The sequence below is a fragment of the Lissotriton vulgaris genome, chromosome 9 (genome assembly GCF_964263255.1).
Source record: "Lissotriton vulgaris chromosome 9, aLisVul1.2, whole genome shotgun sequence".
Taxonomy (NCBI): Eukaryota; Metazoa; Chordata; class Amphibia; order Caudata; family Salamandridae; genus Lissotriton; species Lissotriton vulgaris.
This window is the reverse complement of record NC_141697.1, coordinates 1,187,505,435-1,187,529,433: the sequence shown is the minus strand read 5'-3', so window position 1 is coordinate 1,187,529,433 and position 23,999 is coordinate 1,187,505,435. Positions and strand designations below refer to the sequence as shown.

General features: G+C 43.6%; 1 protein-coding gene across 1 annotated transcript; it reads right to left on the bottom strand.

The window, feature by feature from the left end:
* LOC147693007 (uncharacterized) lies at positions 1-23,768 on the bottom strand. The gene is made up of 2 exons (XM_086939570.1): positions 22,540-23,768; positions 1-226 (listed from the first exon to the last, which is right to left on the bottom strand). The coding sequence occupies exons 1-2, from the start codon at positions 23,766-23,768 to the stop codon at positions 1-3; spliced, it is 1,455 nt and encodes a 484-aa protein (XP_086795696.1).
* Between the last annotated feature and the right edge of the window lie 231 nt (positions 23,769-23,999).

Below are 23,999 nucleotides of genomic sequence, written 5' to 3'. Positions count from 1 at the left end.
TCAGAAGTTTACACTGACAAAGTTTTGCTTGAAGCGGTGACAAGGTTTTGCTTCAACTGGTAGATCTTTAACTCTTTCCTGAAGTGAAGGGGGCATATTTAAATCTGCTATTCGAGTGATCATTAATGTAAGATTGTTGCAGAAATCTTCTTGGGGGATGTATATCAGAATAACGACTGCCATTACAACAAATGGCTTTACAACAATGGTTTTAGAACGAAAATGCCTTCAACACGAAATATATATTTATATCACTAAACAATCCTTCACTTCAAAAGAAGAATGTGCAGATGACCCAAATATTCCACAAAGTATGCTTTAATGGCTCCTTTAACTAGTTTCGACTTACGCCTTGATCACAGTCAAGTTACAGTAGCACATTAATGAAGTGTACATATACACAATAACAACAAGAACAGACTCATAAATGTGTTCAGAGAAACTGCCACCCCACTTTAAATAGGCTTCGATGCATATTAATGGCAACCATAGTTACATATTATATAACAAAGTACTCTAGATCAATTAAATATATCATCAGAATCATAAAATATGATTTATATTCCTAAATTTCATCAACAATGAGCATTTCAGTAAAATATTCCAGATTTAGTTGTCCCGACTCGGCATCGGCATATATACCAATGCCCCCACCGCCAAGCTTTTCATCCATGTTTGCTACAAATCGCATACTGTTTTCTCAGTTCAATATATTAGCCACAGAGCCCAAATGAAAAGGAACAGAAATAAACACTTAATGCCCAAGTGGGCTAATGCATGCATTCTACCTAAATCATGCTGCTGAACAGAAAATGAATTAGTTTTTTGTTCAGCAGCATGATCTGGTAAAATGCATGCATTAGCCCATTTGGGTATCAAGGGCCTGAATATCAAGCCGGTTTGAGTTCCCTCCGACCGACATCGCCACGGAATCGGGAGCGATCGACTTCCGGTCGCAGTCCAGACCACATTATTATGATGCAACCGCACATGGTGCAGTCGCACACTCCCATTTCTCCATGGGAGCTTGTGCTGCGGTCGGAAACCGGCTGCAGCACAAGTTCCCTTGGAGAAATGGGAGTTTGTGTAAATCACGATGCCTGCCACACAGTGAAGGGATTTACATGGGGGCACCCAGGTGCCCCCCAGGCCCACCACCATAGGCCGCGGAGGCAAGAGGGCCCTGCTAGGGGCCCCCAAAGTCCCTTTATGAGATCCTTTCCATGTCAGAAAGGCCGCCATGAAAAGGCTGTCCGAACCCGACATTGTAATCCGGACTGCGGAAAAGCCGTCCTAAAGGGATTACATTGTGGTTCCGACTGGCCTACTGGCTCCTTGAGCCTGTCGGAAGCCAGCCAGAATGGACGGCTGGTTTGACTTCTAACTGCCTATATCGTAATTAGGCGGTCAGAAGTCAAACCAGGGATGTTGGTCGGAAAGCCTCTGTTCTGTGGTCGGAGGCTTTCCGACCGACATCATAATAGGGTCCTAAGTGTTTCTTTATGTTCCATTTTTGTTCTATTGTAACATTAACAATGCATGTACAGTTGCATGTATTTAACAGATAAAATCTTTATTACAACCATGTAATATACTGTACATGGCCCATTTGGGCTCTGTGACTAATAAACTGAACTCAGCGGACAGTATGCAAATTATAGCAAATACGGTTGCAAAGGTTGGCGGCGGAGGTGTTTGTATATGTGCTGATGCCGAGTTGAGACAACTAAATCTGGAACATTTTACTGCAATGCTCATTGTTGGTGGAAATTTGGGTTCTTGACCTAAAATCTCAAGGGTAAACTGAGAGGAAAGTTGAACTTTACATCTTTCTGTATTCAGAAAGGGCATTTACTATTCGTAAATGCCCTTTATGAATACCATAAGTTGTAACGTTTGCCTTTCGGTGTTCACAAAGGACATTTATGAATAGGAAATGCCCTTTGTGAATATCGGAAGTCATAAAGTTCAATTTCCCTCTTAGTTTACCTTTGTGAATTGGGGCCATAAATCAAATTTTATGACTTTAATGAGCTATTTAATTGATCTAGTGTACATTGTTATATAATATGTAACTACAGGTGCTATATGCATATGCCTGGAAGCCTATTTAAAGATGGCGGTGGAGTGGCAGTTTCTCTTAAGACATTTAAAAAGAGTCTATTTTCACTGTTTTTGTGTATATGTACACCTGATTGATGTGCTACCGTAACTTGACCGTGATCAAGGCGTAAGCCGAGATGCGTTGGAGGAGCCATTAAATCCTACTTTATGGCATATTTGTGTCATCTGAGTGTTCTTCATTTGAAGTGAAGGATAATTGGGGTAAGTGGTGATAATTGGGGTACCTGGAAGCCGTCTCAGACCGCTGCATGCAAGCCTCACAGAAACTAGGACTTTAGGTATATATATATATAATGGGTTGATACTTACATGTAATATACTTACTCTTATTTGGTAAAGGCATCTGTGACAAAGGCATAAGTATGGTAGAAAAAGCTGGGTAGCTTTAAACTCTCTCATTATATATATTATATATATAAATCCATACTAATATAATGAAGAGAGAGCCCAAAACTTTGAGGCGGGTAATCTCAGGAACCACAGCACCAATCACAACACCCAATACAGCGTTGGAAAGGGCAGTTGCAGCAGAAGGACATAGGCTATGCAGACTCCCACCATATACATTTAAAAGGTAAAAGAACCGTGCCAGCAAAGTAGTCCCTTGTGGGCGTGTCTGCGTTGTGCTTTGGGCGTGTGCTGGGGGCGTGACAAACGCTGGGGGCGTGTGGTACGTACCGTCCTTCATGCCATGTCTCATATTGTGTGCTAATCCCACCCTGCTCCCTTTAAATACCCCTGCACCCCATAATCATAACCCACCCTTACTCCTTAAAATACCCCAACACCCTTAAACACTAACCCATCTTAACCCTATAAATATACCCTGTACCCCAAAACCCAAACCTATCCCTAAACCCTAAAACTACCCCTGTACCCCATTACCCAAAACTATATCTGAACCCTATAAATACCCCTGTACCCCAAAACATATACCTATCCCTAAACCCTAAAACTACCCCTGTACCCCATAACCCAAAACTACATCTGAACCCTTAAAATACCCAAACATCCCAAAGCATATACCTCAGTACCCCAAAATATATACCCCTATACCCATACTTACCTTATCCAAACATTAAAAAAACATGCTTTTACCATTCATGCATTTACAACGAATTTCATTGTAAATGTATGCGTGGTAAAATCATATAAAATGTAATGCCATGCGTTATAATGGCATTGCGGAGTCATGGTACTTTCGTAATGAAAGTACGCGGAGTGGTAGTATGCGGAAAGAAAGTTGCGGAATAATGGGTGTTTATCCTCTCCCCGGTAAGTACATTGGTGGCACGGCGGCCCACATCTCCAGCAACATACTCATATTTTTTCACCACCCATTTGAAAAATGCACAGGTCTCTCTCATTGATGGCCAGCACCGACATACACTTTTAGACACACCTCCCGCCACAAGTTCTAGAATTGCGAACTTTAGAGCTGGGGAGCTACGTTCGAATCTCGACATCATCTCAACATCCTGTAATTCCAGGCAATTCGCTTTGTCTCCCCGTGCTTACCACAAATGAATGTGTTCTTCTGTAAAGTAAATTGTGCTCATGCCATGTTGTCGAGTTCGCGCTATATAATATTGCAAGGAAAAATAAAGTAGGGAAACTCGAGTTCACACACTACTGAACGCGCACTCTTAAGTGCATCAGCAGTGCACTGTGAATCGGAGCGTTTCACAGGCCTGTTACAGATAAGAAATGCAATCAAAACGAAATCGTACAAAACAATATACTACTGGCCGGCAGCAATTCATAACCGGACAACGTCGGGACGGGCTGCTAGTATATTTATATTTATATATTGTACCATATTAACCCAAAACCCCTGAACCCTAACAAATTCCTCAGCCCCCCAAAAACCCATACACACCTTTAACCCTAAAAATTCCCTTGCCACCCAAAAACCCATACCCACCTTAAATCCTAAAAAGTTCCTGTGCCACTCAAAAAACAATATCCACTCTAAACCCTAAAAATTCCTCTACCACCCAAAAAACCATACCTTACCTAAACCCTAAAAATCCTACATATATAAAAATATATATGTATATATACGAAGGTATTATCCGAAATGCATCATGCCATTACCGATTAAAACTGCTGCCTGAAACAATCCTGCGTGTGTGCCCGGTTCTTCTATGAGGGGCCATGGACTGCGTGTTTCGGTGCGTTGCCACTATGCACCTGGGCGCCCCATCTTACAAGCTGTGCTGCAGTACGAGTGGCAAACAAACTTGGATTATTTTTAATGAACTTGAAATACTGCAGCGACTCCTCTCCGGCAACTGAATGCTCCATGTCAGGTTTTCCAAGGAGCTAGGAGGCGGCAAGATGATGGATTGTGGGGGGCAACAGAAATGCTTGGACAAAGATGTGACTGGTAGGAGTGAGAGGACCTCCCACTTGGGGGAGGGTACTTAACTTGTCCCGAATCCCCGCCACGAACACCTGAAGTCTTCTGCCCATCGAAGCGGAGCAGGCATTTAAATCGGATTCCAGCAGCAACTAAACAGTGGGAGGGCATCTGACGAAGGTATTATACGAAATGCATCATCCCATTACCGATTAAAACTGCTGCCTGAAAGAATCCTGCGTGTGTGCCCGGTTCTTCTATGAGGGGCCATGGACTGCGTGTTTCGGTGCGTTGCCACTATGCACCTGGGCGCCCCATCTTACAAGCTGTGCTGCAGTACGAGTGGCAAACAAACTTGGATTATTTCTAATGAACTTGAAATACTGCAGCGCCGCCGCTCTCCGGCAACTGAATGCTCCATGTCAGGTTTTCCAAGGAGCTAGGAGGCGGCAAGATGATGGATTGTTAGGGGCAGCAGAAATACTTGGACAAAGATGTGACTGCTAGGAGTGAGAGGACCTCCCACTTGGGGGAGGGTACTTACCTTGTCCTGAATCCCAGCCACGAACACCTGCAGTCTTCTGCCCATCGAAGCGGAGCAGGCATTTAAATCGGATTCCAGCAGCAACTAAACACTGGGAGGGCATCTGACGAAGGTATTATCCGAAATGCATCATGCCATTACCGATTAAAACTGTTGCCTGAAACAATCCTGCATGTGTGCCCGGTTCTTCTATGAGGGGCCATGGACTGCATATATATATATATATATATATATATATATATATATATATATATATATATATATATATATATATATATATATATATAACCTTCACCTCCTTCAAAGAACGAGCAGTGGCCCCAAGGTAGAAAAGAAGAAGCACTTGATTGAGAACATGTCCATGGCGAATGCATTTCGGCGTGTCCGCCTTCCTCAACGCCCCTCCTCAAGATGCTTCTCAGCTGCGACATGAATAGTCCTGCCTTTACGTTGCTAAGCACACCATGCTCCGCCCCCAGTTGTTGACGGCCCTCCTATGTCTGCATATCCCACAATGCCACAGTATTGCTCATTGCGAGAAATGGAGAATGCTCCACGGGGTGACACGACCAGAGTAGGTTACAAAGACAGGCGCAGGTGTAGTCGCACCCTGGGAGGTAAGGCACGTAATATATACATATATATATATATATATATATTTATATATATATATATATATATATATATATATATATATATATATATATATATATATATATACCTGCCACACTCCTTACAACAAGAGAGTCGACGCCATGTCCTTGCAAGGATTAATTTAATGTGAGCTGGTTACTGTTAGAAGCATTTCACCTGCCCAGCAGGCTTGCACACTAACATTTTAATAAAGTTCCCTCAGCCATTTAAATTCGTAAAAACACCGTCATCTTGTGATAATAGAACGCAACAACAGACTTGTAGTTTTTTTGCCAAATCACAATCATTCAAATTTGTAGTTCATGTAAAATTACATTAAACAGGACTAAAATATACAATTGATTCACCATGGCATTTAGTAATGCAACGTTACAAAAGAACATCAGTAAACATACCAGTTTTTTTCTATTAAGAACCATGCTCAATTTAAAACACAGGTTCGACTGTCTAGCCGCCCATATAGAATGACCGTATTGGACAGAGAAAGTTACAATAATTGTGACATCATATAGCCTAATAGCCCGCCGTAGAGGGCTATACCGGCTATTAAAGGCCCTCTCCAGCATTAAAGGCCCGAGCCGAAGGGTCTTTAATAGCGGTATAGCCCATCTACGAAGGGCTATAAGGCTATTAGAACATTCTGTCACTAGAGGACAGAATGTTCTAACAAAAAAAGACAAAGCCTTTTGGAAGTGTGAGGGGATTGGAATCCCCTCAGGCTCCCTGAAGCCTTTGATTACAGCCAGAGCTGCGAACAAAGAAACATTGGAATGCTGGAGCTCCAGGCTTATACCAGCCATTATAAGCCCAGAGCACGCCATTGTTTTCAATGGAGCTCCCAACATTCCAATGTTCTAATTCCTCATACAATATGAATATAGACAGTCCGCAGAGATACTGCCCTTAGTGGGCTGCTAACCTGGATCAAATATGATCCTACGGTTATTTTGAACGGTGTGTCAAACTGATGCTTCTCCTAAACAGTGACAAAGTGCTCAATTTTTAATCCTATCACCCCAAGACTATTGCGCTATTTATTCATATTTGTCCCTTCAATCAAATACTGCCCCAGTGGGCTAATCCAATTTTACTTACACTTTTTACAAAGCCAGTCAGATTGTCGTATGCATTGCTCTTACATATAGTGCATTAAAAAACAGCTAAAAAAGGGAACATGTCAGAGCAGCCTCTTCTCATACGCTACAAGTGAGTGTGTAGGTCTTCCTCCATATTAAGGCCATCCGGGCTTTTGGAGTTCAGTTTGATGATATAATTAGACTCCAGTCTCCTCAATCTTTTTATCCGATCACCACCCCTCACACTTTTTTTAACAGCATCAATTACGAAGTATGACAGACCTCTTATGTCTTTCCCATGGTGTTGCTCAAAAAGGCGGGCTATGGGGTAAGTTCGATTCCCCTTTGCTAATGGCCCTCAGATGTTGCAACACTCGCTAAAAATCAAAGCTCCAAGGTTCCCACCTGTTGGAGACACACTCTGACATTCACTGAGCACGAAACGCATCCGGCATGAATCGACAGGCATGCTGTAAACTGGATCCGCCCACCATTCCGGCTTTTACCTCATGAAGGTTGCTGCAGTGGATGTCAGAGTGCGTCTCAAACCTTGGAGTTTTGATTTATACGCGACTTCCCTGATGCGGGAGATGCACCACCTAGAAATTTGGGGCCACGGAGCCACTCGAATCACGGAGTCTCAATGTGGAGGCATCCATGGAGGATTGACAAGCCGGATGTGCAAGTGGAGGTCCATTGGTGGGCTTGAAACATTTCAGACAGCGGCACATAACTGAAGGACAAACTACAAGACCCACAAACCAACGCGGACTCATTCGAGTCGCCCATTGGTGGGCTCTTATTTTTAAGTGGTATATCTCCAACAGGTGGGAACCTTGGAGCTTTGATTAATATATATATATATGTATATATTGTCAAACAAGATGCCCCCCTACGACGATGCACTCAAGGACAGACGAATCATGACATTTTTGGCAGCATTCTTTATTTCCAGCAAACCGGCATTGCAATGTCCAATTCAGATAAAAGCCTGACGTGTTTCAAAGCCACTGCTTCTTGTTCACGGTCAACATGCGTGCGTTTCTGCTGAGAGAAGTGAAAGTTCGAGTCTCTCAATTAATTACTTTTATAGCCCTCTGGTGGGTAAAATTCAACACAGTATTCTGAGACTTGTAGTTCTCTCACTACATAAATATTGCCTCTGGTGGATTCCGACATAAACACACAATATTATGCACGCTTAACACTCTCCAGTGAGTTTCAGACACAGAAATCCTGTTTTAATCTTTGCAAATCTGTCCTTCTGCAACGTCTGTCCTTGAGTGCATCCTCGAAGGGGGGCATCTTGTTTGACGATTTATATATATTATATATATATATAAATACTAGCAGCCCGTCGCGACGTTGTCCGGGTATGAATTGCTGCCGGCCAGTAGTATATTGTTTTGTAGGATTTCGTTTTGATAGCATTTCTTATCTGTGACAGGCCTGTGAAACGCTCGGATTCACAGTGCACTGCTGATGCACTTAAGAGTGCGCGTTCAGTAGTGTGTGAACTCGAGTTTCCCTACTTTATTTTTCCTTGCAATATTATATAGCGCAAACTCGACAACATGGCATGAGCACAATTTACATTACAGAAGAACACATTCATTTGTGGTAGGCACGGGGAGACAAAGCGATTTGACTGGAATCACAGGATTTTGAGCTCATGCCGAGATTCGAACGTAGCTCCCCAGCTCTAAAGTTCGCAATTCTAGAACTTGTAGCGGGAGGTGTGTCTAAAAGTGTATGTCGGTGCTGGCCATCAATGAGAGAGACCTGTGCATTTTTCAAATGGGTGGTGAAAAAATATGAGTATGTTGCTGGAGATGTGGGCCGCCGTGCAACCAATGTACTTACCGGGTGTTGGGGTATTTTAAGGAGTAAGGGTGGGTTATGATTATGGGGTGCAGGGGTATTTAAAGGGAGCAGGGTGGGATTAGCACATGATATGAGACATGGCATGAAGAGCGGAACGCACCACACGCCCCCAGCGTTTGTCACACCCCCAGCACACGCCCACAGCACAACGCAGACACGCCCACAAGGGACTACTTTGCTGGCATGGTTCTTTTACCTTTTAAATGTATATGGTGGGTGTCTGCATAGTCTATGTCCTTCTGCTGCAACTGCCCTTTCCAACGCTGTATTGGGTGTTGTGATTGGTGCTGTGGTTCCTGAGATTACTCGCCTCAAAGGTTTAGGCTCTCTCTTTATTAAATTAGTATAGATATGTATGTATGTATATATATATATATATATATATATATATATATATATATATATATATATATATATATATATATATATATATATATCACTTTTCGGGGTAAAGGGTAGCTATGGTAAAGGCATTTCCGTATTAAAAAACATTGTTTGAAAAGACTTTCGTGGTAAAGGCATCTCGTTGTTAATGTTGGCCTTCGTTATTAAGTCTGTTTCCCCTTCTTGGGGTCAGAGGCTGTGTTCTGCAGGGCATGTGACCTGTGCGCAAGACTCTCTTCATTCTTAAAGATGAAGATTTTCTTGACAGGTATACTGTTGTCCTAGACAATAGGCATAGGCCTGTAGTATTGGTGATACCTTTCCGCCATAGAACCTGTGGCATCTCTGTAACCTGTGCAGTTCCTCTGCTTTATGAGCCTATAAGATCTGATGAGCCAGTGGCGTAGCTAGACCTTAGACCACCCGGGGCGGTCCTCCTGCATTTGCAGCCCCGCAACAGTTGCATTGAAGTGAGGAGGGTGCTGGCGGTTTCTTGGAATGTTGCCCTTCTACGGCCACACTGAAGAGCGGCAAAGGGAGGGCTCCACCCCCAAACCTCGTACCACCAGGTGCAGACCTCCCCCACCCACCCTTTGCTATGCCACTGTGATGAGCCTACCACTGCCTTCTCTGACTTGAGATGGTGAAATCTCTGCTGGTTCAATTTCACACCATACACCTTTTAAACAGATTTTTGATCATGAGATTTAGAATCTATTTGGAAGTTGCACAATGGAAAATTTCAAAGTGGAATGCATAAGGGATAAAAGATGGCAAATACATTTAATGATGGGCCATACGAAATCGCATGCACACATTTTTCAACTATCTCGATTACTTGTGGCTTTTAGCAAATTTCTTGGAATTGTGTTTAAAAGTAATGGTTTTCACACCTTTTTTCTGTATTAAATCGACCTTTGGGATGATCAGACTTCGTTTGCGCATAGTATATTTCGTTGCTTTTTAGGGCCATATGAATCAAGCAAAATTGCGATCGCAAATGCCAGAATTCACAGAATATCGGCATTTGCAATCAAAATTTTGCTTAGTGGTATGTATGAGGCGAATCTGCGTGCAAAATAAGGAATCACAAAATTTGCGATTCCTTATTTTGCGATTGCATTTAAGGAATCGCAAATTTTGCGATTCCTTAAATGCAATGTAAGAAGCATCAAAAAAGTGCAATTTGGCCATATGGAATTGCAAATTATCACTAACTTCAAGTTGATGGTAATTTGCGATTTCTATGAAAAATGCACTTTTTTGCATTTTTCAAAGTGCCATGTGAAGCACATACATGCCCTTAGGGCATGTATGTGTGCCACATGTGCACCCATGCTTATTTCAGGGGTGCAACAGGGTGACCTTTTGATACCCTTGAAATTGCATTCTCAATTTGCGATTCTCTAATTGATAATCACAAATTGAGAATGTCTTCCCATTCATTCCTATGGGCCTCAAAGGCCCATAGGAATGAATTGGGAGCTATTCCTTAATTGCGAATCTCAAATTGAGATTCGCAATTAAGGAATATGTAGGATTCGCAAAATGTATTGCAAATCCTACATGCATAGCATTTTGCGATTCTTAAATAGCGATTCGCAAAAAATCACTATTTGAGAATCGCAAATGAGGATTTTGATACATATGGTCCTTAGACATTTTCGGTAAAATAAAAAAAATACACAATTTGACCCCATTTCTAAAATATTTTCCCTAGGTGGACGATGGACTGTCCCTTAAATCCTTATACAGGAAATCCATTTCTTATGGTCACGCTGTGCACCATGGGACATGTACTTATGTCACATTATTACTTATGCAGTGTCACAAATGACCACACAGAATGATGGAGATTCAAGCAGGGCCATTACCCACTTGTTATTGTCATCAGACACAAAACATAAAACATGGACACCGAATTAAAAAAGTAATTTCCATCCCTATGTGTGAAGATGTATTCAGAAAGCAGTAACCCAAGTTAATAACCAGCAATGAAAGCAATGAATGAACACCATACAACACATAATTAAAGACTAGCCTTAAGGTACCCTCAAGAAGATATAAATATATATATCATTTGAGATGCAGATAAAGGAGGAATTGTGCTTCTGATGGGCATTAGTGCTGTCGAAAATGCACTCAGCCAAGTAAATGACCCTCCTTGTGAAATGTTCAATACCTGTCTCATTAGTAGCTCCCCCTCCACTGAACGAGTATTCACTTAAGTGGACAGGATTGTGATTATGGAAGAATGAGTGATCTACATTTGATGGTAAATACAGGGGGAGTATTAATGGACGTCATTTAGGGGTCGCCAGGGGTCGCAGTTGTGATCCCTGGCTTGCCCTTTGCTACCCCTAGCACTGACTTTGTGACCCCTGGCCTCAGAGGTGGCAAATTCAGTGCCAGGAACACAGGGGCAGCGGGGGCTCCACTCTCTTTATTTTCGGTCAATGTGTTATTTTCACTAATAGTAAATAAATAAAATATATTATTCACTAATAGTGTAATAACAAGCATTGGCAATACAATAGGTCTCGCAGTTGCGATATTTTAAGCTATTGGAATAGTACATTACTATGCCTTTTAATAGTCTGTTTTGATAATTAACACATAAATAAAAGGCATTGTCATTTACAATACCGATAGCTCAAACTCTTATAAATGCAAGACCTATTCCATTTCAAAGAAGTGACCTCCATTCTCCCGGGTTGCTTGCAAAGTGAATGTTGCAGGAAAGCATGTGGTGCCTGAAGTAGGAGAAACTAGTGCTTACAGAGAATATGTGATGTTACAACACATGGCATTACATTGCATGCCATTGCAACGCCAACCTTTACCCCGACTTTCTGTCGGGGGAGCGCTGGAAGTTGGAATAGATTCATTTTCTATTCCAACTTCAGTGTGTGCAACAGTAGGGAAGGTGTTGGAGTTAAATCCAACACCTTCTACACACTGCTGAGCACCTTTTTCGTTGCAACGGCATGCGATGTAATGGCATGCGTTGTAACGGTTGTGTAGTAAAGGCTGTTTCCCCTTACAGACTAAATAAGACATACCGTGTAACAACAGAAGTAAAAGGGTCAGTCCTCATGGGAGGTTAAAAATGAAGACAAGGGGATACTAAGGAGGGACTAACAAGCCTATTAACGAATCAGAAGCCAGCATTTACAAAGGACAATGACACAAGGCAATGAAAAATGGTCAGAGAGTGGGCGGGGCTTCAAGTCCGTACTCAATTACAACATGCCTCCGAGAGCAGCGCATGCGCTGCCGAGGCTTGACCTGAAAATGGAGTACAATAAGCTGGAATATGCCCTTCCATGGCCACTGAGGCAAGTCAGTGGCCATGGAAATGCTTTTGAATGTATGTTGTGTGCGTGCTTGCAGGTGAGAGTGTGTGTATGTGTGTGAATTTGTGTGTATGTGTGTGGGAGTGAAAGTGGATGTCAAAGGGTGTATGATGTCACTTCTGCTAACCCTGACATTTCAGTGAATTAACTTCTATGGAAGCACTGCTGCAATGGCCATTTAATGTCCTCTAACGGCAGTACAAGAATCATACAGTGATTAATGGTTATAGAGTATGTGTGGGCCGCCATTTTGTAAGGAGGATGCCCTGCAGGTAGCAAGCATTTTCAATTACTGAATGACTCTCGATTGATCAATAAATAAGGCTTGAAATACTGTGACTTGTTTGGAATGAATATACCTTGAAATCCCACATTCTTTTACCTCGCAGGGAATCACAACGCGGACATTACAACGACCGCGTTGTGATTCCGCATACCATTATTCCGCAAGTCGGAACAACAACTTGCGGAGGGGGGCGCTGGAAGTTGGAATAGTATAATTCACTATTCCAACTCCAGTCTGTGCGGAAACTAGGAAAGGTGTTGGATTCTAAATCCAACACCTCCCCCCCTCCGCAAGTCGTTGTTCCGACTTGCGGAGTAATGGGATGCAGAAGCACAACGCGCGGTCGTTGTACTGACCGCATTGTGATTCCCAGCAGGGTAAAAGATTTGTTTTAAACGCTGTTTACCGTTTGGAACATGTTAAAAATGAAAAGATAATTTTCAAATGGAAAATATTGAAAAAAAGGGTAAGGTTTTTAGTGGTAATCCAGACCCCTAAGCGTTTTGCTGTCTGTTGTGCCACACGTTACGGCCTCTGAACTCAAAAACTGGAGCAGATAAAAGAAGAAAATGCTACATTTGTGTGACAGGCACGAAATGTGCCTGTCACAAAAATACCGTCTCAGTCACATGTAGAGCGAACAAACCAGCACCCGCCTTGTAGTGCGAGAGAGCTGTAAAGAAGCCTGTCTGCTCTAATGCCAGAGAGCGTGAAACTTTCAGTTTTGAAGCTAGGCTCTATCTGGCACCGTGGCGCTTTTGGATGTGAAACACACAGTGCTTAAGGGAGTGCTTCATTTGAGCCGGTGGTGTCCAGTGTTTGGCAGCGGCACTTAATTGGCAACACTGGCACTTATAACAGTCTGCCACATGGTGGCGTTGTTTGTCAAACATAAAGATCACATACCAGTTTTATATTAATCCCACATACATTAAAAACAATGAATACCTGCCCCCTAAGCCATTTTTATAGCTTTTGGGGCCTGGGATGATCTGAATTTTCAGACGTGTAGGAACATGATGGCAAGTAGTCGTGCTGGTACTGTCATTGTCAGGGCGGGTGGTTTAATTTGCAGTACCTCCATAAGAGGGCCCCAAAACTTTCTGCCTGTTGTTCTGCGGCAGTCAACGCCCAACAAAACGACAGGCGTAAATGTATTTGGCCCAAAGTGGGCCCACCTTACCACCTGGGCCTGGGATTTGGGCCCTGAGGGGCACCTATGGTGCCCCCCTACATATCCCTGTACCATGTCGCAGGCACTGCCAGGTAGTGCAGGGAAATGTGTGGGGTGGTTTTTTTGTACTATGGCGGGCGCTGCAGAGCGCAGCACCCACTGCAATACAAAACATGGGCAATGTGACAGCCACAGTGGCCGCTGCATCCTAATTTGCCAGGTGGGACCGCCCCCTTTTAGGCAGGTGTTCCCAAATACAATTGGATATCGGACGGACAAAAGTCCGTCTGCAACCCTAATGACCCTGTTACGGCGGGATTTTTGATCTCTTATCAGATCACTATAGATCTAGATCCCGACTCAGGTCGACTGAACCTTTGTTACCTGTCATAGAGTAAAAAGCAATCCACTACTAGGTTAATCAGTTTAAGACTTTGCACAACTCTGAAGAACCACTTACTACGAATACGTTTTAAAAGATTTATTTTAAAGCCAAAGATAACTGGAGATACAAACATCTCAATATAAGGTTCAAAAGATACACTGGCATTAGTACAAACATGAATTCTCTAAATGCTCTTAGGCGACAGAAGAATATCACCAAAACTAATTCAAAAATCATCAAGGTTGCAAGAATAGACACAAGTTGTAACTTGTGCGACATTTACAAAAGGGAAGGAAAATCCAAATTAGACTGTCCCTACACTAGACTAAGGGACATCCCTTCATAGCAAGATCTTAACCTAAAAAGGTGTCAGCCGTGGTGACTTCCAAAGAAGATCACTCACTTTCCCTTAGTCTTTGTTGTAAATCTGTGCATCGCAGTTATGCGCTATCTGCCTACCCATCCGCTCTCTTAGGTTCCTCAGGCCATCTGCTCTACCTCCACCCAGGGGTGCTGTCCCTAATACAAAATCACAATTACAGTAGAAACGCCCCTCAGAGACGCCCCTCACGTACACCCCTCACGTGGTGTCGGTTCTGGCTTTTTCCATGCTGATACTCCTCTGGGCTCCTTGTTAGCGTTGACCTTGCTTCTCAGGCTCTTCTCCGGCAAGACGGTACCCCCCAGGAAATTCCTGAACCCTCCTCCAGGCCTGTGCCTGTCTCCCAGAACAGAGCTCTATTCATCACTCTCTTGATTGGAACCCCCTCGCACCTGCAAACAGACACCCATGAAGTGGGCCCCAAATTCCGGCCTCGAGCTTATCTCACAAGTCGTAAACCTTTGAGCATGGTCCACGATTTATGCTTAACACGACCTGATTCTACTAGCACATGCAGATCAAAAGAAACGACCTTATCTCTTCAGGCCTACTAGAATTACATGAAACGGGCCTGTGCACACTATGAACTTTATTTCTCAGCCTAAACAGTATTCTAACTTATTACACACAACTGGTTATAGGGAACACTTCTATAAAACGTATATTTTCAGTTCTATGATCAATAATACTTTGAATTATGACAACAGTAATCCATATCATGTGAAATTGTAAAGGCACGTATTCTTTCTCAGTGAACTGCCATGAGGCCTACACATTTCTACGTTTAGCAGCATTACATTCTCCTCTGCAACAGCCACATAACATGGAATTTAATATCATTCTAACATCTCTAAACACTCCTACATTAACTTTTCACGCTGATATATGCACTCTGTATTAATTCAACACTCTTATATGTATGCACTCTATAAATTCGACACTCTTATATGTTCCTTTAACTAGACGGGTGCAACGTGCTTGTAAATATGGTGCACCTCTACATTTTACTTGATTTGCGCTCTCTCAGTTCACCCCTTTGATGACCCTTAGAGGTCATCACCATCACAACACCATCCCTGAGGGTATGAATTGAATCAAACAGAACTCGTTGCAGTGCTCCCTCGCTTCATCATCTCTAGAGCCCTCAGGCTCCTGTACTGGTTATCCTGCATCGCAGCTAACCTCTGCTCCTGCTCTCTCATGGATCTTTGCAACCTATTTGATCTTTACCATTGATACAGCCACACCAACCCCCACAATGTGATTACACAAATCACTATTATGATGATAGGTTTCAGTATGTACCAAATGAAACCCTTCCCTAGGTTGGCAAACCAACCTCCAACTTTACCCATTCCATGACCCACTTTTTCCCACACATTCACCTGTGTTAGATCCTCAATCTCATGATGAATTTCAGTGATGTTCTGTATATATTTTTCAAGAGGTTTTGAATTGTCTGGAATGTAAGTGCAACATTCCTGGACCTTCAAAGCCTTACAGACTCCTCCCTCTTTGGCTAACAGAACGTCTAGAGCAAGTCGGTTCTGGAGAACCATTGCCCTTATTGATTGCATCTCTCCCTCCGCCAGCATTAGTGATCTAGCAGTACTGGCGGACAACCTATCTACAACTGTTGCCAATCTCCTAATCTTGACATCATTCAGTATTAACCCTAAAAGAGGGAACATAGCACCAAATACGTCTCCAATTACCTCATCAGTGCTTACATCCCTTCTCCCTCTGGCTTGTTTTCCTCCCTCTATGATTTCTAGATCCTTAGCATGGTATATTTTGGGGAAGACAATTGCTAAATAACATGATCCGTACCAATTATCCGGTAGTTTCACGTATGCATTTCTTCCACAGACAAAATATACATTCGGGATCACCTGCATTCCTTTCAAGAAATCCTTTGTATAGTATTCTATTTGGAAAGCATGTTCACAACTTACTTCTCCCACAAACACATTCTCATAGTAGGTTTTACCCCTGTATATACATAGTTTCCCTCTTTGCACTCGATCTAAAGCTATTGGACCATTACTATCCTTCCTTTTGTGTGACTTTTCCTCCTCGGTCCAATCTGTTTTCCATTGGCCCGAAGCCTTTAGGATCTTCTGCCTCCTATATCGATCATCCACCTGCCCTATAAACTTTTTCTCAATTTCTGACACTTTACAAGTCAAATTATTTATTCGGGCATATGAAGTATCCAGCGTTCTCCAAGGAATGAAAAATTTCCTTAATCGATCTTCACTCTTATAGCAATCCCACTTGTTCATATGCTTGTAGGCCGGGACCTCTGGTAAAACAGCGTCAAAGTTTGAAAAATAATACTCAAAGCTATCGCGTCCATAAAATATACTAAGCAACAAACTACATGTGATTCCATAAGTCAATGGAAGATGATGGTACCTAATACCTTCGTCTACAGAAGCTGGCAATTGCATGCAGACATAGCAGTCCTTTGCATCCATAGCATCAATGTATTCATAAAGGAATTTAGCATATGCATTTGATTTGAAATTTCCCTGTGATTCATCTACGTGCAACCTACGAGCTTCTGCTGCTAGCAAAGCTTTATCTTTCTCTGTATTGTCCCCCTTTTGACCAGCAGTAGTAGGTTTCGGTGTCACTACAACTTTTGCTTCTTTTGTTGCCTTCTCTTCATTTTCATGTCCCACTATATATGATACAGTAACTACTAAAACTATAAGAGAAATTACTCCCACTAAAAGTGTGCCTACTATGCATTTTGCCTTGCGGTTCGGGTTGCCGGCCTCCATGATCTCAAGACAGTGTAGTTCTATTTTTCTCTTACATCACAAAGTCTCTTTTCTTTGCTCCTTCAACAGTGTTTTCCTTGCTTATTCGGTCTTTTCGAACCACACCTGGAAGCTGATAATCCCTTTTGCAAGATCAGTCTTTTGAATTATAGCAACAGACAACCCTAGCCCTTCTCCGTCAACTAAATGAAAAAGTCCCTAAATTTCTTCTTCTTCCACTTGGCGCTAGGTTATCTCTCAATCTGTTTATTTACAAAAGTCTTTAGCAGTCTGTAATCATGCGTGTTCCAGCGGCTCTAATCACGTATTCTAAAATTTCTAAGCGAAGAATTATCTCCTCGAGTGCTGGTATCGTTGGACCAAAAGTCGGAAATTCTACTCTGTTTAAAACCAGTTCTCTTATTCTGCTCAGATAAGGAGGATTGGGGACAGTGAGTGTCAGCAACCCTTCGATCTCAAGTCCAGGTACCAACAACACCACTTCCAATGTTATGATTGGGTCAGTACTGGTCACTGTCACTTCCCTCACCCTCCCGGATCTCCGTGAACTAGACATCTGCTGCTAGGTGGGTCCACTCAGGAGTGGCGTATCTTCTGCAGGGCACTCGCACCCTCCTTGATCTTCTTGGACCCTCCTGTTCTTGATTCTGTGCACCTTCTTCCAGATCTGAGTCTTCAGATATAGGAGCAAGAGTTCTCTCTGGAGTTGGCTTCAAGCTCAGCCTCTTCTTCCTTTCAGGCCAACTAGCTTCTCCACGCCTTGTTCTCCTATTTCTTGTCCTCACACTCGGTTCTTGATCACTTTTGGCTTGATCAGTGTCTGAGCCGTATTCACAGCAACTTTCTCCTTCTGTGGCAACTTCAGTTTCACTGCCGTCCTGTCTTTCTTCCGCTTGATGTGAAGCACTCCCAGCTTCCTCCGACACCCCCACAGCTTGACTGATCCCCCCTAGTGGTTCGCCGTCCACAGCTGGATTTTCATCTGTGAGAGGAGCTGTTTCTTCCAGGGGTGCTGGAACTCTTCGAGTATGGGAGGCGTGAATCCAATTTGGCAGCCCTCCACACTTTACAGTAGTATTCATTGTCAGAATAATCTGGTAGGGTCCCTTCCAGCGCACGTCTAGGCAGTTCTTCCGGACGTGCTTCTTCACCAGCACCGAGTCACCAGGGCACAAGTTGTGACATAGGTCTCTGGAAGATGGAATTTCAGCAGCCTGCACCTGAAGAGACACAGAATGAATGACATCAGAAAGTCCCTTGCAATAATCCAGGATCAGATCATCTGTGATATTCAACAAAGCTGTAGTTGGAACAGATGGAAGTCTCATTGCCCTCCCCATTAGAACCTCGTGTGGGGAGAGGCCTGTTCTCCTGTCTGGTGTGCTACGCATACTCATGAGTACCAAGGGCAGGGCATCAGGCCAGCTTAAGGACGTCGATGAACACACTTTGGCCATTCGGGATTTTATAGTTCCATTTATCTGCTCCACGATCCCGAAGCCTCTGGTCGATAGCTACAGTGCAACTTCTGATCAATATTTAATGCAGAGCAAAGCATCTTCACAACTTCACTGTTGAAATGTGTCCCTCTGTCTGATTCCAAAGAGGTCGGCACCCCGAGCGTGGTATTAACTCTCTAAGCAACAACTTTGCTACTGTGAGTGTATCGCACCTGCGTGTAGGGTATGCCTCGACCCATCTGGAAAATATGCATACAACCACCAGAACATACCTGAGGCGGTTGCTTTTTGGCATCTCAATAAAGTCTAACTGCATTCGGTTGAAAGGCCCACCAGACCTCCCAATGTGACTCAGTGTAACTGGTGTCCTTTTCCCTACGTTCAATTGCTGACATGTTACACACCTCTGACACACTGCTTCTGCTGCTACTCTAAACTTGGGGTTGTACCAAGTCTGCCTAAATACCCGCAGCATGGCATCCCTTCCTAAATGTACTGGACCATGTATCTGTCGTGCCATTGGACTCACTAATTCACTTGGTAATACTGCCCTTCCATCTGCTGAAATCCACAAATCCATTTCACTTTTTACACAACCTGCAGTTTCCCATGTCTTTTTCTCAAAATCTGATGCGTTCTCTTGCATGTCTTTTAAATCATCCCAAGTATCAACTGTTTCTAGCATCATGTTTAACTCTGTCTTTTCCTGTGTCCCACCCACTTCCACTTCCGTGAAAGTGTATCCTTGCTCCGCACAGTAGCGAGCAACCTCATCGGCATAACGATTTCCTTGGGACACAAAATCTGTACCTTTGGTGTGTGCTGCACATTTAACAATGGCAATTGCTGCCGGACCTTGTAACGCTTCTAACAATAGTCGCACGAACTCCCCATTTCGAATAGGCGAACCTGAAGAAGTCATGTAACCTCTCTGAGACCACAATTGCCCAAAGTCATGAACTACACCGAAACCATATTGGCTATCTGTGTAAATGGTGACTCGAATTTTGCTACCTGCTAAACAGGCACGTGTCAATGCAATGATTTCGGCTACCTGAGCGGAGTGTACTCCTTCCAGGCAAGCGGCTTCCACAACTCCAGTAATGGTGCAAACAGCATAAGCTGCTCTCAACTGACCAGTATCGTCTCTTACACATGAGCCATCAACAAAGAAAATTTCATCAGGGTCAGTCAACGGCTCATCCACAATATCTGGTCTTGGCTTGGTGCATAGTTCAGTCACATCAAGGCAATCGTGATCTTCACATTCTTCGTCTTCTATATCATTAGGAAGTGGCATCAAAGTGGCAGGATTCAAAACAGAGCACCTCTTAAGGGTCACGTTCTCCGCAGCAAGAATAACTTGCTCGTAGCGTGTGAGCCTATTATTGGTCAAGTGCTGTGTCTTGGTCCTGGTCATTAACAGTTCTACAGAATGAGGTACATACACCACTAATTGATGTCCCATCACAATACTTTCACACCTTTCAATGCTGACACCTGTTGCAGCAACGGATTTGAGACATCCGGGCAACGCTGCGGCTACTGGATCTAAAGTAGCCGAAAAATATGCAACTGGTCTACGGGCATTTCCATGAATTTGTGCTAGAACTGACAAAGCACAACCTTCTCTTTCGCAACAGTAAAGTAAAAATGGTTTTTCGTAATCAGGCATTCCCAAAGCTGGAGCACGGCACAAGTCCTTTCTCAGCTGTAGGAACGACATCAAACAATCCTTGTCCCATGGTACCGGATTGCTCACCTCCTTGTGCGTCAGTTTTTGTAAGGGTTTTGCTTTCAGGGAAAAGTTAGCTATCCACTGTCGGCAATATCCAACCATTCCAAGGAACATCCTGACCTCTCTTTGTGTCGTAGGCGAATTCATCTTCATGATCGCCTCTATCCTGTCTGGTGACACCTTCCGCTTTCCTTTTTCAATTCGGTGACCCAAGTACTGTACTTCTGTCAGACAGTACTGCAATTTGCTCGGAGACACCTTATGCCCATTTTCAGCTAAATGGTTCAGTAAGGCGATGGTGTCTATCTTACAAGCTTCTTCTGTTCCTGACGCAACAAGTAGGTCGTCTATGTACTGAACTAGAACCGAGTTCTGTGGTAGTACTAGACTTTCAAGATTTTTCTTCAGTAGCTGGTTGAAAATCGATGGGCTTTCTGTATACCCCTGTGGAATACGACACCATGTTAGGACACGATTTTCCAGCTTAAATGCAAAAAGAAACTGGCTCTCCTCATCTAATGGAATTGAAAAGAAAGCCTGGCAAAGATCTATCACTGTGAACCACTCAGCTTGGAATGGTATCTGAAACAATATCACTGATGGATTCGGTACCACTGGACAACATGAAACAACTATGTTATTAACCCTTCGGAGATCCTGTACTATTCTAAATTTCCCGCTAGGTTCCTGCAAACCCATAATCGGGGAGTTGCATGGACTACCCACGATTTCCTTTAGTATTCCCTGCTTAATCATGGAGTCGATCACGGGCTTTATTCCTGCAATCGTCTCCGGGGTCAATTTGTATTGAGGCGTTCTTGGATATTCAACATTTGGTTTTATCATGATTTTCACTGGTTCTACTCCTTTAATTAATCCTATCTCTTCTCCAGTGAAATCCCATACTTCAGATGACACAGTATCTCTTAAGTCCCAAGGGAGCTCTTCCACCGTCAGGGTAGGATACAGTTCTACGCATACTCTTGAATTTGCAACTTTAAAGGTGGCATCATCGTTGTTAGTCTGTACCTCTACTCCCTGAGGCGTGCAGTATATTGTGCAATTTAGTTTGCACAATAAGTCTCTTCCTAACAGACACACAGGGCTAGAATCACATACTACAAACTGATGTTCATCGCTGTAGTTTCCTATTCTCACTAGCACTGGTTCCGTCAAAGGGTTAGTCATCCTCCTATTTGCGACTCCTACCACTTGAATTGTTTCCCCCGACATTGGCAGATCCGGAACCACAGCTGATCTCAAAGTTGATCGAGTAGCTCCGGTATCTACTAAGAATGTCGTAGGACACCCCGCCACCTCAGCCTCAACAAACGGTCCTCTTTGGTCCACCTCTAGAACTGCCCCGAGGGTACAGTCCTCCTCTCTACTCACACGCCGTCCAGTTAGTGGATCAACGTAGTAACACTCTTCTCCTCCTACTAAAAGAGGCATTTATCTATCGTAATCTTTGGTGGTTGCGGGAACTGAGCTCGAGGAGCCGAAGTCCCCCCTTTGGCCACCTTACCCTTTGGTACTGTCACCCCTTGGACTGGAACGGTCTGAACTTCCTCCTCCTCTACTTCCAGTTCTCCGTTTTCAGGGTTATAGGGACACTCGCGTTTCCAATGTCCCACCTGGTGACACTGGTGACACTTTGTCGTCTTTTTCAATGTAGCAAAGTCTATTCTAGGTCTCGGATTCTCCTCGTTGTCTCTATTCTGACTATTTGATCTCCTTCCCATCGTCCCTGTTCCCTGTTGCTGCTGTCCACCCTTTCCAGCCGACTGCATCTGAACCATCATCAACTTCTCCTTAAGTTTCTTTGCTTTGGAATCTATTTCATCACTGCAATACCTTGCGTATCTCAAAATTTCATCCAATGGTTTGTTTTGCCAGCAAATTAAGTGTTGCTGAATCATCAAACAAATATCAGGTCTCAACCCCAAAACGAACTTCGATACAAACTGTCCTATGTCTTTGGGATCCATTACATCTAGTCCACTGTATTGTTTGAACGTTTTCAGCAATCGCTCATAAAATTCATGGACTGTCTCCTTGGGTTCCTGTCTAGTTCGGTCTATTTTCACCCAATCTATATCCTGCGGTGGCACCCTCTCTTTCAGCCATGTCATCACCTTTTCATATTTTATCATTACTGTTTCTGACGGTCCATTAGTACAAGCATCTCTTTTTGCTTCTGCAGTGGGCCATTCGACAGTAACTTTGCATGCTGTCCACAAGTCTCCTGGGACCACAATGTCGAATAAAGTGTTCAAATCAATCCACAGTACTTTTGAAATCTTGACAAACCTCTCTACCTGTTTGTACCATTCTACAGGATTCTCTCTTAACTTCGGAAATGAGTTGGTAAACGCAGCCAAATCTCCCCTACTCCAGGGCACATGTACATAATTCCCATTCGCTATTTCTCGCAAAGGGAATGCCTCCATCCGCAGTGGCCCTCCCTCCGGGGACATCACAATTGCGCTCCGCCTGACAGTCCCTTTCTTGGACCACCTTTCTTCCCATTTATCCAGATCTCTCCTTGCTCTTATTCCTGTGATCAGTTCCCTTATGTGTGTTTTTAATCCAGTTGTCCTCCTCTCATCCAGGTCCTGATCTGAATAATGCAACCTATGGTTACCCTGTAATGCCTTTGTTCTCGACAAGTCTACCATATACTTGTCTGCCAGTTCAGACAATTTCTCGTGAGTTGCTCTTGCCTTTCGAGTAATATCCTTTGCTATAAACAGCAGCTCATCTTGCTCGTACATGTCAATCCTTTCTAAAGGCAACGCACCATCTATTATCTCGTCCAGGTCAGATTTTAAACTGGTCACATCGAGCCTTTTTGCCTTTATCACAGCTTTCAGTATGCTGTCTCTAGAGAGCCCATTTACGTCTCTCCCATCACAGCTCTGAGTCCTACGTCTGGGCTCAGGCGTGTTATGGGGAGTCCTCCCATGCTCCCATCTCTCCAGGTCCCATGCAGTTCCATCCTCTCTTGGTGTATGGTGAAACACTTCTCTATTCCCTATAGTCCCACATTTCCCATTCTGCCTGGTTTCTCTAGATGCATGGTAAGACACTCCATTATTCCCCAAGCTTTCACAATTCCCCTGCTGTCCATGATCGCTCGACGCATGGCAAGACCCTTCGCGGCTCCCCATGTTCCCGCGATCCCGCTCCTGCCCATGATCGCTTGACGCATGGTGAGACACCTCGTGGCTCCCCATGTTCCCGCGATTCCAATGCTGTACGTTATCGCCAGGTGCATGGTGGGTGCACTTAAAGCTATCCCTGTACTCTTGCGTCCTTCGGTCTCCCTCACTGTGAATGAGACGAGACGCCCTTCCACACTCTGTACTTCTACCTTCTTGCTCCTGCCTACTTCCACCGTG